At 46.0% G+C, this 21074-nt stretch overlaps 2 protein-coding genes across 4 annotated transcripts; one reads left to right on the top strand and one right to left on the bottom strand.

Moving 5' to 3' along the window:
* The first annotated feature begins 1573 nt into the window (after positions 1-1573).
* On the top strand, positions 1574-10398 carry LOC118299460 (cyclic nucleotide-gated channel cone photoreceptor subunit alpha-like). Its single transcript, XM_035623238.2, has 8 exons — positions 1574-2082; positions 5512-5639; positions 6004-6108; positions 6878-6934; positions 7388-7522; positions 8066-8167; positions 8254-8360; positions 8457-10398. The coding sequence occupies exons 3-8, from the start codon at positions 6017-6019 to the stop codon at positions 9812-9814; spliced, it is 1851 nt and encodes a 616-aa protein (XP_035479131.1). The 5' UTR covers positions 1574-2082; positions 5512-5639; positions 6004-6016; the 3' UTR covers positions 9815-10398.
* Positions 10399-11075: 677 nt separating this feature from the next.
* On the bottom strand, positions 11076-20921 carry LOC118299429 (ubiquitin-protein ligase E3A). 3 transcript variants are annotated; one of them, XM_035623185.2, is made up of 11 exons: positions 20659-20921; positions 19909-19953; positions 18675-18979; positions 17261-18513; positions 17009-17153; positions 16114-16319; positions 15834-15998; positions 14947-15102; positions 14784-14857; positions 14526-14669; positions 11076-13340 (listed from the first exon to the last, which is right to left on the bottom strand). In XM_035623185.2, coding segments are annotated over exons 2-11 (2571 nt in total). In that variant the 5' UTR covers positions 19911-19953; positions 20659-20921; the 3' UTR covers positions 11076-13219. The 3 variants fall into 3 exon arrangements, with proteins under 3 accessions (XP_035479078.1, XP_035479061.1, XP_035479069.1); XM_035623168.2 differs by having other exon boundaries at positions 20607-20921; XM_035623176.2 differs by lacking the exon at positions 19909-19953 and having other exon boundaries at positions 20607-20921.
* Positions 20922-21074: the final 153 nt, after the last annotated feature.

The raw sequence follows: 21074 nt of genomic DNA on the forward strand, positions 1-21074 counted from the left end.
CACCGCACTCAGACTGTGGCTGCGCAGACCCGGACTCAACCGGCTGTGATGCAGTGACACATTCCTCTCATTCATGCGAGTCAACTGCAACTTGGGCCACAGTAGCTCCTCTGTCAGACTAGACCAGACGGCATAGCCCTTGTTGTTTGCATCCATGAGGCTCCTGGTTTCATGGTTTGTCTTGACTAATGGTCGGTTAGCTCAGATGGTTGGGGGCCAAGGGTCACCACACTGTTCTGTGGGCCTCACTGCAGGGTTGGATGTAACCTCATGTTGTGATTTATTGATTGGAGGGTTTCACTGGTAGCCTTTGACAACACTGTAGAAATTCAAGTCCTCTTGCATTCTGTTATTAGACAAGATGATTTTCTTTGGCCTTGCAGTTAAAAAGTCTGGGGATCTGGGGGCCAGATGTTACAGGGAGTGGAGGAACATTTGTGCAATGTGATATTATTCAATAACAACTGAAGCAGATAAACCTGATTCCAATTCTGCTAACACATTGGGAGACTCTTTCATAGAGCGTCATGGCCAGTATGGGGGTTGAAGAGTGTAAAGTCGTGTTGCTCAGTGTTTTGTGCTGTTGCTTCATTGTAGAAATTCCGCCTGGGTCAGTCGCACGTTAGCCATCCACAACAATAATAGAATTTTAGATAGTCCTGCACAAATTATATCCAGAATTTATCTTGGGAGGGATGAACACCAGTATAGATGTTCAGTCCGGTGTGACCAATTCATTAAATTGAGAACCAGCCCAGAGTTAAGACGTTCTAATCCCTTATGTGTCTTTTCAGTTGTATTATTATTATTATTTTCACAGTTTAATAGTAATTAATTAATTTAACTCTAACATATATTTTAACCACGAAGGGACTTGAACCCTCAATATTGTGATCCGAAGTCAGACGACCCGTCCATTAGGAAACATGGTCGCACAAGCATCTGGGGTCAATTCACATTTGGGAGACATTTATTATTAAAGGTAAACTGCTTTTTTGGGGGGAGGCTGCACTTAAGGTGTTGGTGATGCATCATGTGACAGGGAGCGGAGGAGTGATGGAATAACTTTAATGCCGCTGTCCCATGTGGAAATGTTCTCACTTTTCTGATAAAACATATATAAAATGGGAAGTAAAATGGGAAATGCGGCCCACCTGTGTCTGCAGGATGTTGTGCTCAACACAGCTGTTTTGATTGGCTGAGCGGATAATTGCATGAACAAGCTGGTGCGCAGGTGTTCCTGATGAAGTGCTGATTGCAGGTCATTAACGACATATGTTCGTATTACTTCTGAACACAAGAGGGCAGCGGTGCAACACTCGGTTCTTCCTCTCACGCCCTGTTTTTCAACCGCTCCTTTATCTTTTCGAGTCCGCGTGCATTTTCATCGCCTCCATTTGTCATCGGGACGATTTATTTATGTCACCTCTGGCCCACACAGTTCACGTCAAACGTGATGCACAGGCCAGAGACGTGCAGAGCCGGACCTGTCCTGCTCAGGAAAGAGAGGAGGAGGCGTAGAGATGGTTGGTGGGACGCGCTGTCGAAACCATGTGTCCTGATTTTTGAAAACTATTGACGTAAACGTTCACAAAGTGATTTAAAAAGGGAGTCTGTCTTTGGTTAATAAACAACTACGCTCAGTGAAGCAATAAGGTTCTTTGCATCAGGGCCCCTGACTCAGGCCCTGGGTGTTTACTGATGCTCCACTCAGTATAAATGTGAGCCTTGGTGGAAGCCACACATAAACTCTTTGCTCCTGGTATCAGTCTGAACCTGTTGATCACAGGGCGTTACTGATGGCATACCTGAGGTCACACCTGAGGTCACACCTTGTCAGCTGTTTGAGTGCACCGCCCTGGTGTGGCTTTTTCCTTCCGTTCACCCCGTCTACAGACGGATAACGAGCGCCTGAGTGCATCATGGCTTTGGGTCTCAGTGAGGCTGCACTTATTTGAACTGAGCTGAGGAGAGGCGGGAGAGGACGGGTGAGCTGGAGGGATGCCGGAGCCGCCACGACACCGTGCTCCCCCGGGCAGGCGCTCACAGAGCACGGCACGAAGGCTGGAGCCAGTTTAATTGGTGAGTCAGATCAGCGACAGCTGTCAGCAGGTTGTGAACACATCAGCAGCAGTGGGAGTTGGTGTCAGCAGTGCTGGTGACGGTGATCTGCTGAGACTGGGCCGTAATCACTTTCAAAGGTTGTGGCGGATCACAGCGTAGGTGAAGAGCAGTAGACTTTGGCAGTTCTTTTGCCTCAACAGTTGAAACCAATTACAGTTTAGGATAACACAAGATATCAGGATCAGATTGTTGATTTGTGACAATGTGTCTCTCAGCTTGACGAATGTGTGTCAGTCCACTGGTCTGCACGCAGGCCTCAATAAACACGAACTGTCACATGTGCAAAACCTTATTTGGACAGCGAAAGGAGTTGAAAGGGCTTTGGAGGTCGCATGCTCACTGAGCAGCGCAATTTGAATGCTTTTTAAATCAAGAGAAACTTGTATTTGTACCACTGTTGTGTTTTCATTTTCCGTTTTGATTGTAGCTTTTAAAAACCTCCTGTGGATAGAACTCGTGAGTAAGTGTGTGTTTCACGACATTCTGCTGCTGGTTCACAATTGTATGTCACAGTTCTAATGCTGTTGTTGCGTCCATGTCAAATATTACTAACTAAATGGAATAATGTGGCTGTTCGGTGTACTTCGAGAATTATAGATTCTGTGATGATTGTTTTGTATCATCACTTCATTCAGAGTGTTGCCGGTGACGACCACAGACTCATTAAGGACCGGTGTCTTCTAGAGCCCGACCGACATGGATTTGTTGGTCAATGATTCCTAAACTGTCATTATCAAACCTTTGTGACAAACACGTGAAACTGAGGCTTGATATTTTAGTTTAACAATGAACTTTATCATAAATAATCATAAATTGAAAATACAAATACAACCAAATACATAGAACTTGGCCGATAATATCGGTCGGGCTCTTAAAATATGGGCCGATACCATTATGTCTCTGAAAGGCAAATATTGGCCGATGTCAGGCTCTAGTGTATACTACTCAAGGGTTCAAAGGCTGCGCTTTCCATTATATATATATATATATATATATACATATATATATATATATAATGGAACAACACAGTCAGTGTTCTATGAGACCCATGTTTTCTGAACCACCCCGTTGAGCAGTGCACCCTGGGAGGTGCTGGAGACAACAAGCTGAATCCAAAGGAGCACAGCAATTATAAAACACATGGGGCCGGTGATTATCCGTGGATCACTGACAGAGGCAGATCAGAGGCGGAGCTGCGTCGCCAGCAGTCGTCACACCAAATGAACCAGGAACGCTCAGTAAACGTACAGTCAAATAAAAAAAATAGAATATCTACGGCGTAGTCTGGGACAATCTTCATGTCCAGAACCACACGTGCCGCCGCCCAGGGCAGTTTATAAGGTGTGTTCAAGTTAAAACACTCATTAAGTATAAATGAAATGTTTATAAATCATAATAAAAATACTGTATTGAGAATAATAATACAAAACACAGCTCAGGAGAATGATGTGTGAGTGAAAGCAGCTTCACTTCAGATGTTGGCTCCAAAACAAACGTATGAATAGAAGAAAAAAAACAGTCAATCTTGTGTGTGTGCTCTTCCAGAGAGCTCATCTCCAGACATCAGGCCTGACACTCGCTCCGACACACCAACCGGTGCTCGTCAGTGTGAACTTGTGATCCGTCACTTCTCCTCCGCCCCGCTCGCCCAGAGGCCTCACCAGATTACGACTAATCTGGTGTGCGGCAGCTAATCTGGCTGCTGTGTGGCTGCGGTCCAGCCCCAGCGGCACTCGCCCGACATGAGAACAAGAAGCTCATTAAACACAGACACACACACACTGTGTATTTCCTATTTACATTAATGTGAAGTCCTTCACTGTTGAAAACCGATCAGAGGTAGAGAGAGCAGAGAGCTGGGGTCACCGACAACGTGTGATGATGGAGCGGCGGGCTTCACATCTGATCTACTCACTCGTGCTGCCGTGAACATGTGCCTTTTGTTTTGACAAGAGATTTATTGTCTATGATTGTGCATGTGTAATGGAGAGCACTGTAAATAAACATTCACCTTGTAGGGGCGACATGTCTGCTGAGTGTGCCTACCTACCGCCTTCCTCCCACATTTGAGCCAAACTATCCCTGGCTCTAATTAATCGGCCGACAAATTAGGGAAACACACAAAAGCGTCAAACACGCCAACAAAGCTCTATGAGACAGTTTGAAGAATGAAAGTTCCAGAAGTAAATAAAGGATGAATATTCAGTTTTGACTATAGATCTGATAAGAATGATAACGACGACAATCCTCTCAGGTGGATGTGTAAAAAAAACTGTTGTGCGACACATCTGCAATTCTTGGCTATGGGAGCATCCGTCTGTCACTCACTGGCGTCAGTCACCGAAGTGACGTGACCTGTGTTCACTTTGCCTTTGAGCCACATGAAGTGCAAAATAAATAAAGACTTAACTGCAGGTGATGCAAGGAGAGAAGGGCAGAGTGTTGTGGCGTCTTCACTGCCACCACGTGGGCCTGTCACACCCGTCTAACGGGCAGTGACCTCGTGGTCCTGGGGGCTGAGGGCGGCAGCGGAGGCAGAGCTGAGATTAGCTGTGGCTGGGGGGGGGGGGGGGGCGATCTGATGTCTCACTTTAGCTGCACACACTCTAAGAGGATTTACTCAGACTGGAAAGAATATAAATAAAGAGGACGCTCCGAACTCCAATCTGTCCTGTTTATCGACCAGAATTTATTTATGATTGCTGGACAACATTACACGCTCATTAAATAATTCGACAATTATTATTATTATACGAATGCAATGATCAGCATTCCCGGCAGCACTGCAGTGTGTATGACATGACGCACAGATGACATATCTGTCACCGCATCTTTTAATCTTCCCATCTTCCTAATGGCCAAGCTTCCTTTTATATCACAAACCCGTCTGTGCCGTCATGCTACTTTCTACTTAAATCTTCGTCAAAATAAAATAGCTTGAACAATAAACAGGCAACGTGTAAAGCTGGTTCAACTGAAGAATCCGTAAATGACAACAGAAATTCTTAAATTTGTATTTACACAGAAGAAGATCTACTATTATTAATACGTTTTGGCTAGTACGTTTTTGGAGATTGGTGGTTTATTGTGGAGGAGTGAAGCAGCCTCAGAAATCTAAGGTGAAAGCTGTATCATAATTTAATGTTTGTTGTTATGATGCTCTCCCACTGACTGATTGAAAGGTGTAGAAAAGTTCCTCTTACTCCTCCCTCCTCCCTCTTCCCTCCTCCTCCTCTGTCCTCTGCCAGGAGCATCATCTGTTCATCCAGAGTGGATGAACAGAAGGAGCTCCACCACAGCAGAGGAGGATTCTGTCCAGAGAAAACAAGGGCGGTTGTTTTGTCCAGTGGCTTCAATAGAGGATATACAATATTCGCTCCTTCACAGGGTCCGAGGCTCTGCTGTCAGTCTCCAGTTTGATGGGAGGGAGGAGGAAGAGCCACCCAGCAGCAGCATGAGATTGATCCAGAGCTCACCCTGACTTCTCCTGACTCGTCTTTATCGCTCACATTCAGGTAAACTGAGCCGGCGGGGTGCCACGAGTGGTGGTTGTTGTACTGTACATGCTGTGAGTGAGAGAAACAAAAGTGAGCTACTCCAAAGTGGAGCTTTTCAAAGTCCCACAGGGCTGAACATCTAATTTTAGCTGATGTAATCTGGGAGAGAAGGATTTGCGTTAACGTTGCTGAAGGAGAAAAAGCTAATGAGACTAAACACACACAGAAGCTGTTCCACTGTCTGACAAGGCAGCAGGACTGATTCCACGTGTGTGCATGGTACGAAACAAATCCAGGGTGCACGGCATACAGGTGATATTTCAAAACCCTTGCGCATCTGCTGATAAACCGGCAATGACGCCACATTGATCTCTTCTCCAAGGCGGTCCCACACGATGCACTCGGGGAAGAGTAGAGTTGGTCCCGCAGAGTCCGGCTCCTGCAGCCGGAGGAGCGAGGTCGACATGGGGAGCAGCAGCAGGAGCAGGTGGGTGGTGCACCTGCAGCCACCGGAGGATCACTGTAGAGACTCTGACTACTCACATTCCACTCACATCCATATTCATAATCCAAACTCCAATAGGATATTATAATGGGATTTAGGCACATATAACGTGACTAAGATCAGAATACTCCACATGTCCTAACTCGATCATTGCTTATCATGAGTATGAAAGTATTATGATCTTATTCAGGTAATCGGAATATTGCTGTAATGTCTGATACACAATCAAATCTTCAAAATCTTCAAACCCAGTCGTTAAAAAACGAATAGTAATTATAATGCCAATAATAATTTTGGGGATCTGACCAAGCCTCAAGCATCACCTTTCATTCTGATGAAGGTTTCACAGTCAGCCTGTAATCCGTTTGGCGTCCAGACAGATTTTCATTTAATGAGACTGTGGGATTATACACGAATATACATTGATATTGTGAACGACACTGAATGAAATGTGTACTGGAAAAACCCGCCTGGGCTCACATCATTTAGCTGTAAGGTGAACGTCAGACTCATTTTGACACAGAGCCGGCCTGTTCACAAAGCACAAAGAAAGTATGAGTGATTTATTGTATTCATGGTAGTTTATTTCTTCTCGATCACTGTGCTGTACCTGAGCTGGGCCTGGTCTATGGTTCAGCACGCTGTGGCTCTTACTACTGTACTTTGGAATGATCACCAGATCCCATGTAGAGCAGCGTTCACTTGTTCATCATATCCACAATCTGTTCTCTGACACGCGTTTCTCTTGCAGTGATGGTCGGTGGCCTCTGGCTGCGCGCAATTTGAACAACTGCAACAACAACGACGGGTAAGATAGTGTATGGATCCCCGCGCACATCACATATCATAACACGACCTGATCAAATAATGCCAGTAGATAGTTTTGATACAACGACAAATGGCAAATATACCATTATATATATATTCATATAGATCTTTTTGAGTTTTATTGACCGGTCAGAAGAGCCGTCAGATTTATATATATATACATAAACATATGATGCATATAACACAACACCCAGAATCAGCCTCACTGATACTGATTAACACACACACACACACACACACACGCACACACACGCGCACGCACGCACGCACGCACGCACACACACACACACACACACATCTAAGTCCTGTACCGGCAATATACAGTAGAATGGCTGTACTGTGTCACAGCGCCCCCCTCAGGCTCTAACATGACCGGGTGTCAAGTAGATTACACATATTTAAACCACCTGCCTCTGTTTGTGGCATTTTACAGCAAAAAAGATGAGAAGAAGGATGAAAAGAAGGATGAGAAGAAAGATGAGAAAAAGGATGAGAAGAAAGATGAGAAGAAAGATGAGAAGAAGGATGATAAGAAAGATGTCAAGAAAGATGAGAAGAAGGAAGAACCGTAAGTACCTCTTACTATTTTTTTATGGCTGCAATTTTCTATAAGATGAATATTCTTCATGTGTTTTTCTCACTTTCATGAACATTGTCTCTTAATTCGACCTGACAGATATATAAAAAAAAATCAACGTACCTAGTGTGATAAAGGTGAAAATATATATATATGCAAGACAAAATAGTCTAATGCTGCATTCTATTATACCTCGGAACTCCGAGCTCAGAAGTCAGGGTGGTGAATTTCCCCCCCGACCTTCCGGGGGCATTCCAGGTGCAACTTCCGACTCGGAGGTCGGTATTTCCAAGTTCCCGAAATTATAATGGAACGATAACCCTGACCTTCGAGCTATAATGGATCATAGCATAACTGTTGCCAGGAGATCGTATTCTCTAAACTGGATCATGCACAGTATTAAGAGATTTTCTAGTATTAGTACGACTGGACATATTGGTCATAATTCTTCAATGGCAATTTAATGTAGGAACCTCAGAACTGGCACCACAAACCTTCTCACTACCTCACCTTGATGAGCCTTTTCTCCTTCAGAAAGGAAGTGTGGATCATGGACCCCGCCACAGACCTGTACTACTACTGGCTGTTGACAATATCCATCCCAGTGTTCTACAACCTGATGCTCCTGGTGGCCAGGTCTGAACTCATGGCATTTTGTTTTTCCCTTGTTAATCCTACTGCTGTTCCAGAGGTGTCATTGTCATCTTTCTGTTTCCTCGTAGGTCTTGCTTTAACGAACTACAGTATAAAAATACAACACTGTGGATGGTTTTGGACTACACTTCAGATGCCCTGTACTTGTTGGACACTTTTGTGAGAGCCAGGACAGGTCAGTGAGGGGACATCTGTGGGAATGTGGGAAGTTTGTCTTTACAGGAAACTGTTATCACATGACCAAGCTGATCATATTCTAATATGCCCACAGGTTTTCTGGAGCAAGGGCTGCTTGTGAGGGATGAAAAGGTCCTGAAAGAGAAGTACATAAAGACTCGTCAGTTCAAATTAGATGTCATTTCAGTTATTCCCACTGATATTATATTCTTCCAAATTGGAATCAATAACCCAGAGTGGAGGTTCAACCGTCTCTTCAGGTTAGCCCGACTCTTTGAGTTCTTTGATCGGACTGAAACTCGAACCAACTTCCCTAACATATTCCGTATTGGTAATCTCGTACTTTACATCATCATCATCATCCACTGGAATGCTTGCCTCTACTTTGCCTTCTCTAAGGTGCTGGGCTTTGGCTCAGACACCTGGGTGTATCCAGACATGAAGAATCCAGAGTATGCTCGTCTGGCCAGACAGTACATCTACTGCTTTTACTGGTCCACTCTCACCTTGACCACGATTGGTGAGACACCTCCCCCAGTCCGAGACGTCGAGTACTTTTTTGTGGTGGTCGACTTTCTCACCGGAGTTCTGATCTTTGCTACGATTGTAGGGAATGTTGGTGCAATGATTTCCAACATGAATGCTGCACGTGTAGAGTTCCAGGCTAAGATTGACTCTATTAAGCAGTACATGCAATTTCGGAAGGTCACCAAAGACCTGGAGGTGAGGGTGGTGAAGTGGTTCGATTACCTGTGGACGGAGGAAAAAACATGCGATGAGAAGCAAGTGCTGAAGAACCTGCCAGACAAGCTCAAGGCCGAGATTGCCATCAACGTACACCTGGAGACCCTAAGAAAAGTGCGCATCTTCCAAGACTGTGAAGCAGGTTTGCTTGTCGAGTTGGTCCTCAAGCTTCAGCCTCAAGTTTTTAGTCCTGGTGACTACATCTGTAAGAAGGGGGACATTGGCAGGGAAATGTATATTATCAAGGAAGGACATCTGGCTGTAGTGGCAGATGATGGGGTTACCCAGTTTGTGGTTCTCAGTGATGGGGCATACTTTGGCGAAATCAGCATCTTAGGGATCAAGGGCAGCAAGGCGGGAAACCGAAGAACGGCCAACATCCGAAGCGTGGGCTACTCTGATTTGTTTGCCCTGTCCAAAGACGATCTGATGGAGGCCCTCACAGAGTATCCCGACGCGAAAAATGCCCTGGAGGACAAGGGACGGGCCATCCTGTTGAAAGATAACCTTCTAGATGAGTCGATGGTCATTGCGACTGATGCAAAAGACTTGGAGGACAAAGTCAACAAGATTGAAGCCAGTATGGATGTCATGTCAACCAAATTTAAGAAGCTGACGAACCAGTATGAATCCTCGCAACGTAAGTTCAAGCAGCGGCTCAGCAATATATCAAACCAGGTCCGAACCGTCAGGGTAGACGATGAGTAGTGATTGGCTTGGTACTGCTACCGCCGGGCTTGAGGACTCATCCGATGGTAGTGTAGGACTCTTTGTACACACCAAGTGGCGTCAGACCAGCCGTCTCCATCCATCACAAACACGTAGAACTACGTATTGGGCCGGGTATCTCAAGATCGTGTATTGAAAGATGGTACATCTTGCTAGATCAGAAATATTCTGATGTACACTACCATTTACTTGATTTTGTTACACAAAAAATGCATTTTCAATTACAAAAGCATCTGTCAATGGGTAAAATAAGCAATCGGTTAAATTAACGGTACTACCAGAACCAGAATGCCTGGATCGTCCATAAAATGCAGTTTTCCCTGCGCACTTGCCCAAGTTTGACAAGAATACTGTACTTCCTTGAACTGAAAAAGATGTATTATTCATTTTAAAATTTTCCATACGTAGCATGATTTCCAAAGCAACGCCGTAAGCATTTTCAAGAACAGTTGAAAATAGATTTTGAATCACACTAAACACACATGACACTTGTGATGAAGTGTAAAAATGCACAGTTGTAACCTAATTTTCGAATGCTCATAATAAAAGTTTCATGAATGCTTTTACATTTACATCAGACTGATTAGTCACTGACACTATATAAAAAATTGAGCATGTGACAAAGCATTGTGGAGTCAATTTAGGAAGCAAAACGCAAATGATATTATCAATATAATGCAAAATGAGTCAAATGTGAAACTCACATTATGTGGCTGATTGTTGTTCGTTGGAATGTTACATCACTAAATTGTGTGTGTGGGGGGGGTCATAGAACTAGGGTTATCACTGTGTGCATGCATGCGTGCATGCGTGGGATCTTCTGATGATTTAGCAACCATAATATCCTGGTGCCCTCCACGTACATCACAGCGTTGCAGTTGTCACCTGTGGGATCCTAACTGCCGCCCACAGTATGTTATTTATGTTGGATTGAAAGTTGAAATTGTTGTGGACTCAGGAAACCGCCCCAAATTCCGTTCAATATCAATTCAGATAAACCAGACTAAAACTAAAAATGGGAGACCCCGAAAACAATAATCCCAACTCAAGCCCTAGACCAAAGCCATGTGTTTGAAGAAAGAGTACTTTTGTTCAACTTATCAAACAGAAATGACCTGTGTTTTCAATGTAACTGGTGTAAATATTTCAGCAGAAATGATCTAATGACAGCTCAACATGGTGCGATTCATCTTCACGACAACAAGGAACCTGTGGACTTGAATCAGGTTTGAAGACGATACAAGTTGGAAAAAAGGCGTCATCTTTATTTAGCATGTTTTCACAACACGGAATACTTTTGAGCCTTTCATCACTTTTTGCCTGTATCTTTTAGATCTTTTGAGAACTGTTGCGTAAAACCAATTCAGGAAAACTGCTTCCCTTTCCAAGATCCGGTTCACCTTTGACCTTCGCGAGCCCCTGGAGCCCAGGTGAGCAGCAACGATGCAATGAAGTGACATTTCAGATGTGCCCACGTTTTTGTTTTCTCTTCCTAAGAAGTGGTTTAAACAAACTTTGTTGTGCACAAACACACTGTCGGGGGACTGGTGTTGCCTGACAGTGTGAGTCAAAGTGTGAAATAGCAGAGTTCCAAAAAAGAAAAAAACCAAATGACAAACACAACTATAAAAAATAAAGACGACGGAGAACAATAGAAAACATCTGCCTGCTCTTTGGGGGATGATTTCACAGCTGATATTCCAATTTAAGTTGATAAACAAAAAACAAACAATTCCATAGACAGTGGTTACACCTGTTTTGATTCTCATCGAATGTCACATATCTAAATCTGATCACAGTGATGATCCACCCAGTGGCGTCTCCCCTGGAGACAGAGAAAACAACCGGCCTTAACGCACACACTGTGAACGGGACATTGTGTTCTTGTTCTCAAGAGCTAGCTACTGCTTTCGCCTCCGACCTCAACTAGATGCAAACGACATGACATCAGAGGAATCACGTGCTGCACAAAATGTCACCGTTCCTTTTAATGACGCTTCCGCTCTGCTCATGCGCACACGGATCAATCCACAGCGTTGCGCTGCTCATTGACCACTGTGCGTCTTAACGGCAGAGCAGGCGACCGATGGGACGTCTCGGGGGCTTCGGGGGTTGGTGCGGCCTTCGGCTGCAGCTCGGACGGAACAATCAAGTGTCCGATCACAGCGGCACTCAGCCGCGCCGGGTTCTGGCGGCGCGTCGTGATTTCAGAGCACTTTGTCGCGTGGCGACGGGTCAGGACACGTGTGTTGTAACAACAGGTGTAACCAAAGGTCCGGTGGACTAAAGCTCGTCAGTAGATGAGGAGGTCAACTGGGGTGTGAGACTAAGACAGACACAAACAACACAAAGTGCTTACTGGGGTTTTACCGATCAACCGACTTGTGTAGGTTGGCACGAGGAGAGACGTCTTTTATCTGAGAACATCATCAGTGACTGGTTTACATGTGTACATCCTCCGAAACATGCACAATACGGTATCATAGTTACAGCCGCACTGATATATAAATAATGTTCTTTTTTTTTTTTATTTAGAATCGTCAACACAGGAAGACATGGAAATAAAATGCTTCGAACAATCAATGGCAACCTGTGGCCAAAAAACAAACATTCTGAAAATGTCTAAGTGCACTTACACAGCTCTGACAAGGTATTAGTCTAACCTGCGGCGTCCGCTCCCCCCCTCCCCGGAAGGAAAAAAATGAACTCAACTCAAGAACAGCTATAGTATAATGCCATTTTGCCAAATGACAGTCGTTTTTCCGAATGCTTACCTTGATCAAAGTGGACTTGGTAGAAACAGTGAGCGATGGCTGTTAGTGGAATGGTCAGAGGGGAATACAGTACTCTGTATTCAAGACTACTCTAAAAACTAGATTTTCCTCTGTGAACAGAACTGAGCTACACTAACACGCTTTTGTTCAATAAATGGGGCTTATAACCGACTTGTTAATGTTTCGTCCTAAATTTATATAGTTTTAATATTACCATTTCCCTTTCCACGAGTAGGGAAGGAACAGGCAGGCATGAAAAAACAGAAAAAAACAAATCACCCATTTTTAGCCTTCAAATAAATAATAAGGAAAGTGATCCTCTCTGTACAGACAAAAGATAAAGGGGGGGCTGCGGGTACTTTGATCAGGAGATCTCTGTGCTCTCACACTGACTGATGAGGGATGTTGCAGGCACAGTAGAAGAACTACTACAGCGCTCTATCGGAACTGTGTCTCCTCTCTCTCGTTATTGACTTGCTTTGCCACGAAACCGTGCTCTCGTCGGTCTTTGTCACCGTCTAGATTGGGTCTTGATAAAGGAAGGGGGCGGGGCGGGGTTTGATGGGCTTTCTGAGAAGGAGTCCCTTTGCCGAGTGCTCGGAGCAGGCGCTCAGAGCATGCCAAACCCTTTGGCATAGGTGACGGCTTTCAGCAGTCTCTCTCGCAGCTTCTCCTTGGTGCTGTACTCGGGCAGCAGCAGCACGTTAAAGCAAGTGTGAGACGTCGGTAACCTGCCGAGACAAGACGACACACAGCGGGTCAGTTTCTCCCCCTCGCACCGGAGGGTCAGTTAGGTCTTTGGTCAAAGAGCTGCACGGTCAACACAGCATTTTATATCGCTTCAAATTGTGTCCGTTGTCTGAAACAGTAACAGTAGACAGAGAAAAGAATTGTGAAACAGTGAAAAATTCTGACAATTGAATATTCGAGTTTAAAATCACCCAAAGTCAGAGGACAACGTATAAGTCACTCAAGCTGTGTGTGTGGGTAACGTGTGTGTGGTTCCCATATACAGAAAGCAGCAGGAGATTATCAGAAGCGCCCAACAGCAGGAGCATTCGTGGACCGTCAGACACATCCATCCATCACTGGCAGTTTGACTTCATATCTCCTGCTCTCTGCCACCTAATGGCCCTCAGCAGAAACTCATGAGGCAACGTAACTGTGGTTAATGTGGGGACTGGAACTGAAGAGGACGACAGGGCCTGATCACCACAAAGGTACAGCAGGTTCACCACCAATCACAAACTTGTGGTTCTCTTTCTCTATGGTTCCTCCCGTGGGTCAGACTCTCTCATACAGCACCACGCTGCCGACATCTGCTGACTAACATAGAGCAGATGTCTGTTGTAGCTGCTCTAATGTAACCAGCTCTGCTACTATTCAGACATTTCAAGACTTGATACCTTTTCATTTTACAAACTAAAACCATCTCCACACGAGCGTTTCAGCTCTGTGTCATCTGTAGCCCGTCCATACGAACATCCCTGAAAATGCTCCTCACTCGACCATCCACGCACACTGAACATGAGCAGGTCGGTGTAGACGGGGAGCAGATTCAGTTGGGTTTTAGTTGAAACATCAGAGACTGTTGCCGACAGTAAGTGATTTCAAAGGTTTTCATTCACTGCTGCTGGTCCAGTCGTGACTGATAGAACCAATCAGGAAGTGAATGAAAGTGGGAGGAAACGCACGCACAGAGTTTTCAAAATACAACAGGCGAAACCATAGCAGCAGCGGTGGGACTGCCCCCGCTGCTAAAACTAAAACCAAGTGGTGCGGCTGTAGCTTCGGGCAATGCTCTGTGGTGCAGGCTGCGAGCACTGTGGTGGCACAGTGACTTTCCAGGAAGAATTGGAAAGCAGTTCTGTTAACTTGCAAATTTGGGGAAAAAATGACGACCAGAGGCCACTCACCTGTCTGTGTCAGGGCCATTCTTGGCGATGATCATCTTCAGCTTGCCAAGCCCACCCACAGGTGCCCGGTCGGTGCCGGTGGTGAACTGCAGAAAGAGACGCTTCTGCTCCTCTCCAAACGAGTGCAACGTCTCCCAGAACTCCCTACGACGCAAAAACAATTGTCAGGATGTGTGCGCAGCGTTCACACGAACGCCAACCCGGCTTCACGTTTTTTACTGTGCAGTTCACGTGGAAACTTGTTTCACGCTTTCTTACTTGATGATTCGAGAATCTCTGTTGTAACCGCCATCGTATTCTGTCGTTTCTTCAAGTGCTAGGAAGTCCAGGTTCTGCAGAAGGTGACACAGATAAAAGTGAATGAATGGAAATGAAACAACAACTCAATGGCATATTTCAAATCTGTGGCATCACATCCCACCCTGCTTCCGCAGATGAGCAGCTCGATTTCTTCGGGCCGAAACAGGTATTTGAGGGGCGACTCGTTGGTGACCATGTGGAAGCCTCTCCTGAAGGCTTTGAACTGCTTCTCCACGCTTTTGTTCAGCATGTACTCTGCATACTGGGCCACGAACTCCTGCACAAACCAACACCAACACGGTTAATGACGGGGCCATTTCCCCTCTTGGACTCCTGGTATCCAGCCACAGTTTGCACATTCACGCCAAAAACATCTGCTGCCATGTACAGACGAGGCAGGTGAGTGGAATTTGATTTTCCTATGCAATGAAACACCAAACGGCACAAAGAGTGAACCCCCCTGTTCATGCTGCCGTCTTCATTTCTCGTCGTACGATTAATCAATTACTGGTTTGGTCTATAAAACGTCAGAAAATATGGATTTCCTTAGTATTTGTCTAAAGGCTCCATGTCTTCAAAGTGTTTGTTTTGTCTGAGGCCTAAATGCATGTCTAAACTTTGGATAAAATTTCTCTCATCAGCAACACGAATCGTGTAGGACCTGCACGCGCAACGACCAAGCTCACATGATTCAGTGTGAAAAAATGGTCTTAAATTGGTGATATTGTTTATCGCAATCATTTCTGGGACGATATATGGTGCAACAAAAAGTTGTTATCGTGACAGGCCTAGCAACGCCAGTTCATTGAAATGCCAGTGCTGGTCATACTAGAAAACCAGTGCTTCAGTAAGCCGCAGCAATACAGACTGCAGGCTGGTAATAACTGTTAGAGTGAGTTAGTAAGTACATCCCACTACTGCTGTAGAATAAATACGCTTTTTTAACTTCTTCTCAAAGATACTGGAGATGATGCTAATGATGATTCTAGCAAATAACCTTTGCCTCACCTTTCTGTTTTCATTTGTGACTGGAATCTTGTCCCCATTTTCCCTTAAATCATACATGAGTGGGTTCCCAAACAGGTCCGTCTGGGAAATCTGGAAAGTGATCATCATGTCCTCCTCCACGCTGCCCTCATACTCCAGCAGCTCCGTCAGACTCTGGTGCAGAACCTACCCAGCACAGTCCGGCACAGTCATATATCATCATATCAAGTGACAAACATGGCTGCTCAAAAACATGAACTTCCAGCACTAAAGTCTGGCAGCGTTAAGAGGTAGTTCTTACCGGGTTGGCGTCAGCCAGGTCCCTGAAGGTTCCTTTCTTGCCCATCAGTTTCCTGTAGACCACCATGGGAAAGTGCACATCCAGGATACAGTTGTTATAGATGGCCAGGCCCAGAACGATGCCGATCAGCGTGTACTGGCCCTCGTTTTCGAGAGACGACGCATTGAACCAAAACAATTTGGTGCGCTCGTCGTACGTGAACATGCCTGCAGAAAGAGAGATGTCGGTCTTACAGGAATAACATCAGACCAGTGAAGGTTTGTTCATTTAAAAACCATCTGTTATCATGTTTTGTTTATTTAAAAACTATGTATCTTTAGCTGAGGGAAAGGACCAGAGTGGTGAGTGAGTCAGAGTCAGCGAATGTGATGCAGCAGTGCAGCAGCAGCTGGAGGCAGAGTGAATGGGATGGTCAGGATGCTTGTGTTGGTCATGCTGGCTCACTGTCAGAAGTGGAACCAACACATGTTTACTTATGTTTCTACATCAGTGGAGCAGCCCGCATTTATTTAAAGCGTTTCACTAACCCTCTGGCTCTTTATTTTGCACATGGTTAACACCTTTCTGCCCCGTCTAGCTTTATGCTGCATTCACGCAAACGGTCGTACAAAATGGAAGAACAAGTAAATCTGTAGTTGTTCCCAGTTGAGTATCCGAGTGTCCATCATCCAGTGGTGGTTATCCCCATGTAATGACTTTTCTGTTTAAACCATTCAAAGCTCGATTTTGCTTTAAAGACACTGGCAGATCATAGAGTGCATCTGAAGCGGGTGTCAGTCTCTTATCATTGAATCATCATGTGTAGGAATGCTACACTGAGCTCTGAAACATGAATGCTAGTCGTCTGTCCTAGTTATCCAAAGAGGCGTTGAATGCTAGTTGTGTGTTTTCTTACCAATGTCGGGGTTGAAGATTTCCTCCACCACCAGCTGAAAGAACTCTTTGGAAACGCCTCCTTCATCAACACCTTGCTCTCCTTCAAACTCCACGTACAGCTGCTTCTTCAAGTCTGCAGGGTTTTCCATCGCTATCATTTCCAGCTAGAGAGTCAAAAGAGAAACAGATCAGCGCAATGACCTGCCAAATAAATCTCTTTATTTTTTTTGTTGTTGAAAAGGGCCATGTATGTAAACTGGCTCACACATACCCTGACCAGAGCATCGTCAATGATGTGGTCTCGACGCACTTTGAGGCGCAGGTAAGGGTTGAGCTGCTGGCCCTGCACCAAACTGTAGAGCACAGTAATACGCCTCTCACTGTACATGCGGATGCGGTTGTCGTAGTACAGACCCAGGTTCTTGGTGACAGCATTTAGGATGAAGGGACAGGTCATGAAGGAGAACTTGTTTTCAGTTTCAACCTTAAAGAAAGTGTAGTCCTTGTCCATCTCCAGCACCTCGTTCAGAGGCTCATTGACAAACTCCTCAAAGGGGATGAGCGGCCGCCGGCAATCGTTGGTGCGGATTCCCAACTCCGTCTCCACGGGGTCCACCCGTGGACCCTTCTTGTTCCGTCGCTCCTCGCCCAGCAGCTCCTGCAGGGTGAGCTCACTGGACTCGGGGATGGGCTCCTCGTCCTCCTCCTCGTTGTGCTCCATGTCGAGGTCGCCGCCCAGCACGTTTGCATAGTAGACGATCTTCAAGCACTTGGTGGCCCCCACCACTGCGTCGTCGTCGTTGACCAGGTTGCGGCTGTTGAACTCGTTACTGATCACCTTGTAGGTGATAAGCTGCTGGAAGGTCTCCACCATGCGCCGGATCTGCCCGGCGCTGTAGTGCGACCACAGGCGGACCAGCTTGGCCTGAGCTGCCAGTGGGAGTTTGCTCATGGCCTTGCAGAACTGCGGGAGTGCAATCTCCAGGTACTCTGGGCTGTGGAGGTTGCTGTTTTCCATCACTATAACAAACAGGTTCAGGTAGTTTGGGTCTCGTGAATACACATTGTGGTACGTCAGGTCACACTCTACGTTGGGCGAGAGGTAGACCAGTGCATTCAGGAAGGCGGCTTCGATCTTCTCGTTGGATAGCAGGCGTTCGTAGACCCGGCGCACGGCGTCAATGTCCACCGATACCTCGTCAGGTGCCAGCTTTTGGACATCGTTTTTCCCTGAAGAGCCCTCTCCCAGCCTTGATGAGGAAGAGGAGGCGGGGGAGTCGTCCTCCATAGCCGTAGCAGAGCAGGCAGCAGCCTCCTTCTCATCCTCGTCCTTGTCCTCATCTTTGCCTTGGAGGGACTTGAGCTCCTCCTTGGTGTGAGGTTTGGACCTCCGGAAGCTCTGCACTAGGCCCTCAGCACTCGAGAACACCCGACCTATTACCCTGATCAGGGGCGAGTAATCCTCCTTCTCGCCACAGATGTCCAAGATCTCATACACTTTCTCCTCTGTCAGGTAATTTACATCTGCACACAGAATCACACATTGCATGGTTAAAATTAGAAAGGGAAACTAAGATGACAAAACCCACAGATTCAAATCATAAGGCATCTACATGGAACAGTATATTCGTCTCTCTTTCCCTCCCCAACAGTGTGTAACTCCAGAATGTCTGTCATCAACTCACCTTTGAAATTGTCCCGTACAGAGTGGACATCTTTATGGTTCATCTTCCTGTTGGCAGAGGCCGAGTTGCTGTGAGCGCTGCTCTCCAGGTAGGCCGAAGCGGTGCCCTTCTTCGAGGGGTGGGGGTCACATAGCTTGGCGTTGACCTTGTAGAGCTCAAGGGCCTTGACCGCAGCTGCATTGTTATCCATGCGGTTGAAGCCGACTGACGAGGCACACCATGAGTTGGAGCATGACTCATTCCCACAGCCCTCCGTTAACTGGTGGTAATAGCGCTCTATTAGATGTTTGGCAGCTGCTCGCTTCCTGCATTCAGAAGTAAGGCACAATAAGTTACAAGTACAACATGATTTGAATTTATCCATCGTAACAGCGTAATACGGCATGGACAGTAGAGAGGAGAAGGATTCCCTGTTTACGACTGAGGAGCCATTGGCCGTTCACGTCATCGGACAACCCAAGACAGTTGCACGTCTGCAGTGTTGGTCGTGTAGGTTTTTTGACGATATTTCCCAACATCCATTAAAGTTTGGTTTCATAACTTTAAATGGAGAGACTTGGACTCTCACTTCCTTTTCTGACTTTGCTGATGAGGTGAACATTACTTAGGCTGGCCAGATTTGAGGCCGGCGTGGATAACCACTTTTGCATTAAGAAAGCTCAATAAAAAATATGTCAGCCAAAAAACGAATTTACTATACACAAATCTACACAAGCTTTATGCTTAAGCTCTAAAATGTGAGCACGTGCGTACTTTCTGGACCATGTGAGCCGTAAGTGAAGAACAAGCTTTTACCCAGAACCTTCAACTAAAAGCGATCGGCCTTCTTCTGCTGATGAAGAAGACCGATTGCATTTGGTGAGGGACTGAACCACGCTCCTCTCATAATTCAAATGATCCTCAAGCGGTTTAAAGGGAACGAAGCCGCAGAGCCGCATGCTCAATCTGACGGACGATATTAGCAGCCGGGTCTCTTTATTTGTAATTGTAAAGTTCCCAGGATTCATGACGAACTGTACAATCTGCTCTGATATAGACATTTATATATATATATATATACAAATATATATATGTGTGTATCATAACGTGGTTATAACAAGCACAATAAACAAGGCGTAGAAGACGGTGAGAGAAGAGAACAGTCTCCAGGCAAACACACGTGAGGAAGGGTCAGTTGCCAGCACATGCTCACAGACACTTTTAAAGTCATGGAAGGGAAATGAGTGCGACTTACATTCGGCTTGCTTCTGGGTTTCCTATTTCAGGCTCCTCGTATTCTCTGATCGGACGACAAGCAAACAACACTCGGTACAACGTGCGGCACTGACATGAGAATTAACACACACATTCTATCATCTCATTGGCTGGTTGCGCCACCAGGCGAACGTCACGGCATACTGGGACTCTGAAGGAGCATTAAAAGAGATCCTCCTCACAAAGCAACCTCGGTGTCGGTGTCCGACCAGTTCCCTCCCGGCGATTCGATCAGTGTACTTTTACTAAATGCAATCGGCGCGTTGTTGCTGTTGTTAATAAGCGTCCCCTTGTTTGCGGACTGTTGAAATAGGTGTTAAACGACAGCCTCGCACTGGGGGCAACGCCGATCGTGAAGCAGGAGAAACGTCAGGCACCTGCACACCCCGACGCTCGCTTAGCAGGCTAACGGTGCAAATACTAGCAAGCCCGCTGGCCTTGGCGCGCACAGCATCCGTGCAAACGCGGCGTTTGCAAACTAGCAACGATTTGTGTCTTGTTAATCGACCGCTGCTCGCTGTGCACGTTGTCTAAATGTTGCGACAGAAAGAGAAAGACACGGAGCAATCGCATCAACACAGCAACCAGCCACAGCTAGCTAGCTAGCTAAGCTAACTCTTCCAGTGCTCCTCCTAGCGAGCCCCGGCATCCCCGGCTCTCTCCGCCCGGCGTCCCCACCTATCGGTTCCTCCTGCGGGGCTGGTCTCGGCCTGTGGTGGCGCACACTCACAGTCCTCCTTCTCGTCGGGATTCATACGAGACTTTTTCTCCTCGGTTGTTTGCGATTCCGCTGCTGTTGTTGGTGAAGGGGTCAGCTCCGTCGCGGGTCGATTGCAACTTGGACGGCGCGATGGTCTGAGTGCGAACGGGCAGCGGCGAAGATATTTTCTATTCAAAACTTCATTCACGGCCTTCCCACTGCAGGCTGTTCACCCTGCTTCACGTTCACAGCCATCTTGACTTCGGCGTCAGCCCACGTCCCACAATGCACTGCGTCCTGGCCACAAGACCCGGCGGATTGGAAGTGGATCGTCATGGTACAAGGAACTGGACTCATATTCATTACAATAACACTGATTGAATATCATACATATCATCAGCATAATAAATAAATAAATAAATAAATAAATTAATTAATTTGTATAT

This window comes from Scophthalmus maximus, chromosome 1 (genome assembly GCF_022379125.1).
Source record: "Scophthalmus maximus strain ysfricsl-2021 chromosome 1, ASM2237912v1, whole genome shotgun sequence".
Classification (NCBI taxonomy): domain Eukaryota; kingdom Metazoa; phylum Chordata; class Actinopteri; order Pleuronectiformes; family Scophthalmidae; genus Scophthalmus; species Scophthalmus maximus.